This window comes from Cibotium barometz, chromosome 22, assembly GCF_041138505.1.
Source record: "Cibotium barometz isolate CiBa-2024 chromosome 22, ASM4113850v1, whole genome shotgun sequence".
Lineage (NCBI taxonomy): Eukaryota > Viridiplantae > Streptophyta > Polypodiopsida > Cyatheales > Cibotiaceae > Cibotium > Cibotium barometz.
The window spans coordinates 2,126,207-2,137,729 of record NC_141067.1 but is presented as its reverse complement, the minus strand read 5'-3'; the positions used below and the strand labels follow the sequence as shown (position 1 = coordinate 2,137,729).

The 11,523-nt window shown below is 46.8% G+C and overlaps 1 protein-coding gene across 1 annotated transcript; it reads left to right on the top strand.

The window, feature by feature from the left end:
• Positions 1–1,493: 1,493 nt before the first annotated feature.
• LOC147626165 (uncharacterized) lies at positions 1,494–3,821 on the top strand. Its single transcript, XM_086816230.1, has 7 exons — positions 1,494–1,780; positions 1,883–2,132; positions 2,261–2,481; positions 2,735–2,802; positions 2,876–3,109; positions 3,176–3,297; positions 3,414–3,821. The coding sequence occupies exons 1-7, from the start codon at positions 1,494–1,496 to the stop codon at positions 3,819–3,821; spliced, it is 1,590 nt and encodes a 529-aa protein (XP_086672356.1).
• The last annotated feature ends 7,702 nt before the right edge of the window (positions 3,822–11,523 follow it).

The window sequence follows — 11,523 nt, the reverse complement described above, 5'->3', positions numbered from 1 at the left end:
TTTGATATGGGAGTTGATTGTTGCCTACATTGGCTCTCAAAAGAAAACAATCCAAATTTTCTCTAAACAAGGAATGACATGGGAATGGAACCTTTTATATGATCAAGGCCCTTTTACAAATATAGAAAAGACTCATAGGAAAAGCACACATAGGATTATTACAATTAAATTTTAGGGGACAACCCAAGCAGAGAACCTTAACCCATGCACAAAATAGAAAGGATTGTTTTTGGGAGTTGAATTCCCCCCTTGTGGATGACAAGGACGTCCCCTTTGCATTGACGCTTCCATGCCAATAAGACTTGGGATTCATGTATGGTTGATGAAGATGCTAAATAAGTCGTTGAAGCCCATAGATTTGTTGATGGCAAAGATGGACATGAAAAATTTTACCAAGAAATATTGGAATTGAGAGAAAACCCAGTGGAACAAACTCAGTTGTGGGAATTATAACACTTCCGACCAGTAGATAGAGGCTGTTGACTGCATGCTTTGGTGAGTATTTAATCATGGGCTCAGCCCCTCATAAATCCATCTCAGCAAAAGTTCAAGACTCAAGCAAGAGAGCAAGTCTCAAGCAAGAGTTGAAGTGCAAGACAAGTCCAAAGTGCCCAAGGCTTTAGCAAGTCCTCTCAGCCTCAAGTGTGCATGTCAAGATTGCACAAGGCTTCTCGGACAAGCTTAGTCGTTGCCTCAGTGGGTCACTTTAGTTGGGATTCCAAGCCTTTGTTTGGCGTCCTCAATTGTCCCTCAAGTTGCTCAGGACTTCCACCATCTTGTAATCACTCTCTTGAATATAGATCTTCTCTATTTCAGCATACTCTTTTATGGTATCTCAGCATACTCTCTCTCTCTCTCGCTCTTGTCACATTCTCTTCCGCATTTGGTGCACTCTATCATGGTATCAGAGCCCAAGGATTTTTCTTGCTAAAGCATAAGCCTCCTACAGCCTGCGTTTTTTCCCACAGCCCCCTAGAAACCTGCGTTTTTTTTTCCAAGCCTCTTCCCCCCTTCTTGGTGGCTGCCATCAGAGTTTTGAGGCCTTGAAGAGCCTCTCCTTTCTGCTGTTGACAGTAGGCTTGGTATTTACGAGGTTTGGAGGTTGTCTTGGCTGTCTACAGCCATTCATACGCAGAGCTTGGCTTCCTTCTTCAGCACCCTTGATCCTGGACATTTTTTCTTGTGCCCGTGGAGTCTTCCCTTGCTGTTTGCAGCGGTATGATTCAGATCTGGACCTGACATTCTGTAGACTACAGGGCTCTCAACAAGCTGACAATTAAGAGCCGATTCCCTATGCCCCGCATCGAGTACATTCTGGACCGATTGAACGGAGCCAAATTTTTCTCAAAGATTGATCTCAAAAGTGGGTATCACCAGGTTCGGATTGTGGAGGCGGATATCCCCAAGACCGCTTTCCGAACAGAGCGAGCCCACTTCGAATTTGTGGTCATGCCCTTTGGATTAACAAACGCTCCAGCCACGTTCAATTGCGCATGATGATGCGAATCTTCCGAGATTTGATTGGGAAGTGTGTGTTCATCTTCCTAGATGACATACTGATATTTTTAGCAACGTTAGAGCAGCATGAGCGGGATGTAGAGCAGGTCCTCAAGTTGTTGGAGGACAACAAGCTTTATATCAATGCTAAAAAGTCCAAATTTTTTCTAGTCGAGGTACACTACCTTGGCTACATCATCGACTCCTTTGGGATTCGCCTTGACCCCAAAAAGGTTGAGGAAATTCTCAATTGGGAAGTACCAGCAACTGCCCATGATATCCGGTCCTTCGTGGGTTTGTGCTAGGCTTATCAAACCCACTTTGACAAATTTTTCGAACTCTCGGCTCCTTTGACTGACTTGCTCAAAGGTACCAAAACTCGTAGGCAACGCATCCAAATGACCCCTGCTGGATTGAAGGCGTTTCAAGACTTAAAGACCGCTGCGTCTCAAGCTCCCTGTCTCAAGTTAGCCTCATGGGATGATCCTTTTGTCGTCAGTAATGATGCCAGTAACATTGCTATTGGTGAAGTCCTTGAGCAAGAAGGCCATCCAGTTGCCTACATGAGTAGAAAACTGAACAGTGCAGAAAAGAATTACTCTGTATATGACAAAGAACTTCTTGCAATTATCCAGGTGCTCAAACATTGTATGGGCGGGATTTTACTGTACGGACATACCACCAGGCCTTGAAGTGGTTACAAACCATGCCAAGCACCCAGTGGAGTGAACGCCAACATCATTGGAGTCAGTTGTTCCAACAGTTTGGCGGAATGATTGAGTATATTCCCGAAAAAGCCAATCCAGTGGCTGATGCACTAAGCCGAAAGGGGGTAGTTTCAAACTTGAACCCAACCTTGATTTCCCTTGCTAGGGAAGGTCTTGACAACATGAAGAACACTTATGTAGATTCTTCGGAGTTTGCTAAACCTTGGGGGGAAGCACTTGCTTCCACAGGACTTGGCCATTACCTGATTCAGGATGGGTGGCCTTTTATAAGAACCGCCTTTGTGTAACTCGCCCATTCCAACCACTTATCCTTCATGACGCCCATGACGCTATCACTGGCGGGCATCGCGGCATGAATGGTACTTTGGAGAAGTTAGAACGCAGTTTTTATTGGCCCAAGATGCGGAGACATGTGTTTACTTATGTGAACCATTGTCGGGTTTGTCAAAAATTAAAGGTACCTCATGGCAAGCAGGCATGATTGTTGCAACCCTTGCCTATCCCTGAAGGTCCTTTGCAGGATATTTCGATGGATTTTGTAACCCATTTGCCGCCGAGTACAGGGAAAAGAAACACGGTATGCTTAACAATTGTAGATCGCTTTAGCAAGTTTGTAATGTTGATTCCTTGTAAAGCCAATGCAACGGCAGAAGATGTGGCGCGTTTGTTTATTCGGTTTTGGTATCCTGTGTGTGGTTTGCCTAGTACCATTGTTTTTGACCGTGATACAAAGTTCACTAGTCATTTCTGGCATGCTTTGTTTGATAATTTTGGTACTAAGCTCAGTTTTTCCAGTGCCTTCCATCCGCAAACCGATGGCCAGACGGAGATTTACAATCAATTGGCCTTTGATGTTCTCAAATGCTATGTCAACGACCAACAAGGTAAGTGGGAGGAATATTTGCCTTTGGTTCAGGCAGTCCTTAATGATTCGGTATCGTCTTCCACAGGTAGAACTCCCTACGAGGTGGCGTTTGGACGTCCGTTCCAATCTCTTCTTACAAGGACGGTTGGGACTATGCCTGCAGCAGCAGATCGTGTGACGGAGTCTTACCAGGAGGTGGTCGACTCGGTAAAAGCAAGGCTAGCCAAGGCCCAAGAGGCTTATTCCAAACAGGCCAACAAGCATCAAAAGGAGGTCCAGTTTTCCGAAGGAGATTGGGTCTATCTGCGGATTATGAAGCACAGACTCCGACAGGTGGGCAAGCATTGCCCAAAGTTATCTTTTCGCAGTTTTGGTTCCCCATCGTGAAAAAGATCAATGATGTGGCCATGAAGCTTCGACTTCCCCAAAGTTGGACAATGCATGATGTGTTCCATGTTAGCTGGTTGAAGCACTATGAAAGACCTGTGCCTACCGATGTGCCGGATGAACCCCAACCAGACGTTATCAACGAAGGTGAAGTCCTAGAACCCGAACAGATCCTTCTACACCGATTCAAGCATGGAAGTGGTTGCCGTGTGCGGCAATATTTGACGAAGTTCAAAGACAGAGGAACTCATGAAGCAGTGTGGATGGACCCCGATTTCTTTGCCGACTATCCAGCATTGTTGACGGCGTATCATGATGCCATGCACCTCCCGTCATCAAGTTAAGCAGGAGGGGATGTCACGTGCATCAGGCACTTGGATGCCACGTGGACACTTGGATGCCACATGGACATAGCAGTCAGGTCAAGTTCAGGTCTACATAGTCTCCTGTGCCCCTTGTGAGCCCTGTCCAGGACTTGTCAGCCAGGAACTGTGTGGTCAGTGTGTTGTCCCACACTCGTCGTGTCTTTGCAACCCACTGTGTAGAAGTCAGGACAAGTACTTGCTTATTAGGCTATGCCGGGCTTGTACAAGTCCAGAGGTACAAGAGTTCAGTAGGCTAGTTGTCTTTTGGCATGAGGAGTCCACTCTCTCCGAAAGGTGGGTGTGTATGTGGGGAAGAGGTGTTCCCTTTCATGAAAGGGGCAACCCTTGGGCCACCCAAGAGAGGGGGCAGCCCATTGGGCAGCCCTTCTAAGGGGGGCAGCCAGCAGGCCTAGGGCAGCCCACAGGCTGCTGCGCAGCCTGGGGGGCAGCCCTACAAGGCATGGGCAGCCCATACCCACATGGAGCAGCCGGCGGGCTGCTGTCCAGCAGCCCGACCAGACTGGTCTGACTGGACCAGCCGGCCAGTTCAGACCAGCTCCGACCAGGCTTGTCCAAAGCCAAGAAAGGGAGGCGCCTTGCTCCAGCCGACCAGGTCAAAAAGGGAAAAAATGCCAGCATAAAAGATTCCGACCAGCTCAAAAACAGGCGGACCAGCTCAAAAAAACGCATCTTTGCCTGTAAAAGAGAGGGCTGGGGGGTAAAATCCAGTCAGATCTTAGTATGCAGGCTGTTTTAGAAATTGTTAGAGCGGGTGCCTGGGTGCTCATCCAAAAGCGGCTTCTCCTCATCATAATGGGGCCTTACAACTTGAGCACATCCGTCACCCGCAGTACAATCACGAGGGTGGAGCATTGAGCAAAATGCTTTTCCAACATTTAGAATTGTATCCCGTTTGTTGGCATTTTTCTCCTTTTAATGGAAATGGCCCGCGGCTGCGAGTTCTTCTTCACCGTGCGTACCTCCTTGATTTTAGTGGGTACACCATTTAAGAAGGAAACACATTTTTTTGATTTTTTTGATATTTCATGTATTTTATTGTATTGCCCTTAGCTGGGGTGTGTTCCCACGCAAAGCTTTTGTTCCTCTTTTTCCCGGGCATTCCTCCACTATAATTATTCAAGAAGCTTCCAGGGCATTTCTCGATGAGGGAATATTCTAATGAATATTCCATCCGAGGCATTGCCCCGAACCCCCGCTAACAGTCGAGGCCACTATTAACTCAAGGAACTAATATCCTCAAGTTGCTATCAAACACCCTCTAAGTGCGGTCATAATAGCCGGCATAATCATGCGTCCTACTCAACTAATTGCTAAGTCTACACAAGCCGTCTCCTAACCATCTGGCCACACTTGGCCACCATCAGTGTCTAAACTGGAAACTATCGAGTGCCTGGGTGCTCACATCCAACAATGACTTCTCCTCATAATGGGGGCCTTACAACTTGAGCACATCCGTCACCCACAGTACAATCACGAGGGTGGAGCATTGAGCAAAATACTTTTCCAACACTTAGAATTGTATCCCGTTTGTTGTTTTTTCTCCTTTTAATCAGGTGCCCGGGTGCTCATCCAAAAGAGGCTTCTCCTCATAATGGGGGCCTTACAACTTGAGCACATCCATCACCCGCAGTACGATCACGAGGGTGGAGCATTGAGCAAAATGCTTTTCCAACACTTAGAATTGTATCCTGTTCGTTGTTTTTTCTCCTTTTAATCGAAATGGCCTGCGGCGGCGGGCGGCTGTGAGTTCTTCTCCACCGCGCGTACCTCCTTGATTTTAGTGGGTACACTATTTGAGAAGGAAACACGTTTTTTTGTTTTTTCTGATATTTCATGTATTTTATTATATTGCCCTTAGCTGGGGTGTGTTCCCACGTAGAGCTTTTGTTCCTCTTTTTCCCGGGCATTTCTCCACTATAAGTATTCAAGAAGCTTCTAGGGCATTTCTTGATGAGGAAATATTCTAATGAATATTCCATCTGAGGCATTGCCTTGGACCCCCGCTCACGCTCGAGGCCACTGTTAACTCGAGGAATTGATATCCTCGTGTTGCTATCAAACACCCTCTAAGTGCGGTCACAATAGCCCGCATAATCATGCATCCTACTCAACTAATTGCTAAGTCTACACAAGCCGGCTCCTAACCATCAGGCCACACTTGGCCACCATCAGTGTCTAAACTGGAAACTGTCGTGAGTGCCCAGGTGCTCATCCAAAAGCGGCTTCTCCTCATAATGGGGGCCTTAGAACTTGAGCACATTCGTCACCCCGCAGTACAATCACGAGGGTGGAGCATTGAGCAAAATGCTTTTCCAACACTTAGAATTGTATCCCATTTGTTGGTTTTTTCTCCTTTTAATGGAAATAGCCCGTGGCTCTATGAGTTCTTCTCCACCGCGTGTACCTCCTTGATTTTAGTGGGTACACCATTTGAGAAAGAAACAGGTTTTTTTGATTTTTTTGATACTTCATGTATTTTATTATATTGCCCTTAGCTGGGGTGTGTTCCCACGCAAAGCTTTTGTTCCTCTTTTTCTCAGGCATTTCTCCACTATAAGTATTCAAGAAGCTTCCAAGGCATTTCTCCACTATAAGTATTCAAGAAGCTTCCAAGGCATTTCTTGATGAGGGAATATTCTAATGAATATTCCATCCAAGGCATTGCCCCGGACCCTCGCTAACGTTGGAGGCCACTATTAACTCGAGGAACTGATATCCTCTTTTTCCCGGGCATTTCTCCACTATAAGTATTCAAGGCATTGCCTTGGACCCTCGCTAACGCTGGAGGCCACTATTAACTCGAGGAACTGATATCCTCTTTTTCCCGGGCATTTCTCCACTATAAGTATTCAAGAAGCTTCCAAGGCATTTCTCGATGAGGGAATATTCTAATGAATATTCCATCTGAGGCATTGCCCCGGACCCCCGCTAACGCTGGAGGCCACTATTAACTGGAGGAACTAATATCCTCGAGTTGCTATTATCAAACATCCTCTAAGTGCGGTCACAATAGCCCGCATAATCATGCGTCATACTCAACTAATTGCTAAACTTACACAAGCTGTCTCCTAACTATCGGGCCACACTTGGCCACCATCAGTGTCTAAACTGGAAACTGTCGGGTGCCCGAGTGCTCATCCAATAGCGGCTTCTCCTCATAATGGGGGCCTTACAACTTGAGCACATCCGTCACCCACAGTACGCTCACGAGGGTGGAGCATTGAGCAAAGTGCTTTTCCAACACTTAGAATTGTATCCCGTTTGTTGTTTTTTTCTCCTTTCAATGGAAACGGCCCGTGGTGGCTGGCGAGGCACTGCGCGTACCTCCTTGATTTTAGTGGGTACACCATTTGAGAAGGAAACACGTTTTTTTGATTTTTTTGATATTTCCTATATTTTATTATATTGCCCTTAGCTAGGGTGTGTTTCCACGCAAAGCTTTTGTTCCTCTTTTTCCCGGGCATTTCTCCACTATAAGTATTCAAGAAGCTTCCAAGGCATTTCTCGATGAGGAAATATTCTAATGAATATTCCATCAGGGGCATTGCCCAGGACCCCCGCTAACGCTCGAGGCCACTATTAACTCGAGGAACTGATATCCTCAAGTTGCTATCAACAAACACCCTCTTAGTGCAGTCACAAAAGCCCGCATGATCATGCGTCCTACTCAGCTAATTGCTAAGTCTACACAAGCCGTCTCCTAACCATCTGGCCACACTTGGCCACACCATCAATGTCTAAACTGGAAACTGTCCGAGTGCCCGGGTGCTCATCCAAAACAAACTTCTCCTCATAATGGGGGCCTTACAACTTGAGCACATCCGTCACCCGCAGTACAACACGAGGGTGGAGCATTGAGCGAAATGCTTTTCCAACACTTAGAATTGTATCTCGTTTGTTGTTTTTTTCTCATTTTAAGGAAATGGCCCACGACTGGTGCAAGTTTTCTCCACCGTGCATACCTCGTTGATTTTAGTGGGTACACCATTTGAGAAGGAAACACGTTTTTTTGATTTTTTTGATATTTCATGTATGTTATTATATTGCCCTTAGCTGGGGTGTGTTTCCACGTAGAGCTTTTGTTACACTTGGCCACCATCAGTGTCTAAACTGGAAACTGTTGGGTGCCCGAGTGCTTATCCAAAAGTGGCTTCTCCTCATAATGGGGGCCTTACAACGTGAGCACATCCGTCACCCGCAATACAATCACCAGGGTGGAGCATTGAGCAAAATGCTTTTCCAACACTTAGAATTGTATACCGTTTGTTTTCTTTTTCTCCTTTTAATGGAAATGGCCCGTGGCTACGAGTTCTTGTCCACCGTGCGTACCTCCTTGATTTTAGTGCGTACACCATTTGAGAAGGAAACACGTTTTTTTGATTTTTTTGATATTTCATGTATTTTATTATAATGCCCTTAGCTGGGGTGTGTTCCCATGCAAAGCATTTGTTCCTCTTTTTCTCGGGCATTTCTCCACTATAAGTATTCAAGAAGCTTCCATGGCATTTCTTGATGAGGGAATATTCTAATGAATATTTCATCCGAGGCATTGCCCCCGACCCCCGCTAACACTCGAGGCTACTATTAACTCGAGGAACTGATATCCTCGAGTTGCTATCAAGCACCCTCTAAGTGCGGTCACAATAGCCCGCATAATCATGCGTCCTACTCAGCTAATTGCTAAGTCTACACAAGCCGTCTCCTAAGCATCTGGCCACACTTGGCCACCACAAGTGTCTAAACTGGAAACTGTCGGGTGCCTGTGTCCAAAAGCGGCTTCTCCTCATAATGGGGGCCTTACAACTTGAGCACATCCGTCACCCGTAGTACAATCACGAGGGTGGAGCATTGAGCAAAATGCTTTTCCAACACTTAGAATTGTATCCCGTTTGTTGTTTTTTTCTCCGTTTAATGGAAATGGCCCGCAGCTGCTGCGAGTTCTTCTCCACCGCGCGTACCTCCTTGATTTTAGTGGGTACACCATTTGAGAAGGAAACACGTTTTTTTTTTAATTTTCTGATATTTCATGTATTTTATTATATTGCCCTTAGCTGGGGTGTGTTTCCACGCAAAGCTTTCGTTCCTCTTTTTCCCGGGCATTTCTCTACTATAAGTATTCAAGAAGCTCGGGGCATTTCTCGATGAGGGAATATTCTAATGAATATTCCATCCAAGGCATTGCCCCGGACCCCCACTAATGCTCGAGGTCACTATTAACTTGAGGAACTGATTTCCTCGAGTTGCTATCAAACACCCTCTAAGTGCGGTCACAATAGCTCGCATAATCATGCGTCCTACTCAGCTAATTGCTAAGTCTACACAAGTCGTCTCCTAACCATCTGGCCACACTTGGCCACCATCAATGTCTAAACTAGAAACTGTCGGCGGGTGCCCGGGTGCTCATCCAAAAGCGGATTCTCCTCATAATGGCCTTACAACTTGAGCACTTCCGTCACCCGTAGTACAATCACGAGGGTGAAGCATTGAGCAAAATGCTTTTCCAACACTTAGAACTGTATCCTGTTTGTTGTTTTTTTCTCCGTTTAATGGTGGAAATGGCCCCTGGGGCTGTGAGTTCTTCTCTACTGCGCGTATCTCCTTGATTTTAGTGGGTACACCATTTGAGAAGGAAACACGTTTTCTTGATTTTTTTGATATTTCATGTATTTTATTATATTGCCCTTAGCTGGGGTGTGTTCCCACGCAAAGCTTTTGTTCCTCTTTTTCTCGGGCATTTCAATAGGCTTCTAGGGCATTTCTCGATGAGGGAATATTCTAATGAATATTCCATCCGAGGCATTGCCTCGGACGCTCGCTAACGCTCGAGGCCACTATTAACTCGAGGAACTGATATCCTCGATTTGCTATCAACCCTCTAAGTGCGGTCACGATAGCATGCATAATCATGCGTCCTACTCAACTAATTGCTAAGTCTACACAAGCTGTCTCTTAACCATTTGGCCACACTTGGCCACCATCAGTGTCTAAACACTTGGCAAATGCGGAGGTTTTCACCTCGCGATTTGAGACTCTTCCACTCCTACCCGGGGAGACAACTCTCAACCCGACCTAATGTACCATAGGAAATTGAATAGCATAGACGAGGCGTCTCACTCACCTCTCTTGCTCGTTGTATTGGGGATTCTCCTCATTGGTGGCGTCGTAGGAGAGCACTCGGGAGCTTAAACTCCACTCCTCCTCCTCCGCAATGCAACTCGATCGCGTCCGCGCTCACTCTCTCTCTCTCTCTCACTCACTCACAATAGCTTAGGCAAACATACACTCACACATAGCAACACATGAAGAGGCAAGAGAGGCAAGAAGCATAGAAGCAAGAGCATGCACTCACATTCATAAGAGAATACAAGAGAATCCTGACCTTTCCTCACAAATTGGCCTATATACTCACTATTGGTGTTCACACCTAGGCCGGCCATTGTCTAATTTAGGTCCTCGGGTGTCCAAGACCACCTAGATTTGTGTAAACCCCTGACCTAAGGCCCCTAACCCCTCTAGCTAATCCCGTGGCACACCTCTTATAGATAATCGATGATCGCACACGTTAAAATATACAATTACAATTCCTGCTTTAAATCCCGCCATTCCATCAACACATCCTAAATGGTGAAAATAGGTGTGGTGCTCGGTGTTGACATGTCGAAGTCTCTGAAAAGGGTGAGGACTGCAAAACAGGTTGCAGACATCTTTACCAAGGCATTGGGTAAAGAGAAGTTTGAGTACTTCAGAGGTAGACTTGGAGTCCTGGAGATGGACATTGTGAGCTTGAGGGAGAGTGTTGAGATATCAAGATCACTGCCTACAGCTGGATAGCATTTATGGTACAACTGGGTAGTATCATGCAGGTTTGGTAGAGTAGATATGTGTGATAATAATGGCTGGACATCCTGGCCATGTGTGTGGACATTATCATTAGGGTTACTCTTAGTGTGGACATTATCATTAGGGTTACTCTTAGTGTGGACATAACACTATAGTGTGTTAGTCTCTTTGTGTGAGAGTGTGGAGTAGAGACTATGGCTTCTCTTCATGGCTATGGTGGTAATATACATTAGGGTTTGATTCTATGCTGGTGTGTGTGTTGCCTTCTCTTCCTGTGTTGTGTTTCTTTTCAACCATGGGCAGTTCCAATAGCAGGCGCGATTGGATTTCCCATCACCATCTGCTTCCCAGGTCTTCACAGAGAGTACTTGCCCCTCTTGCAGTCCATAGGCAGGGCCTTCGGGCAACTGGTGGAGACGCCTCAGACCTCGGCTTCAGTGGTAGCCCGGGCAGCTGGACTCCCGGCCCTTCGTGTTATTGTTCAGTCATCACCGGAGTCCCTCCCGAGCTCGATTCTCCTTCCTAGCCTTTCTGGAGGCCATCTTTCTCAGCGGGTGGAGTATTCGGGCCTCCCCGGCCAGTGTTTCATCTGCCGAGCGATGGGCCATCTCGCGCGTGCCTGCCCGCGCAAGGGCGCCTGTCCCCCTCGCTTCGCCGCCTCGGGTCCTCCTCCTCTAGATGGCTCGGGGGGCGGCCCTCCGCCTTCGAGGCTGGACTTCCCTGGCTCGTCGCACCAGGGCACTACATCGGACAAGTAGGTACCTATGGGGGAGGCCGCCCGGCCCTCGGAGGATGATGGTTGGCAGGAGGTGCGCCGACG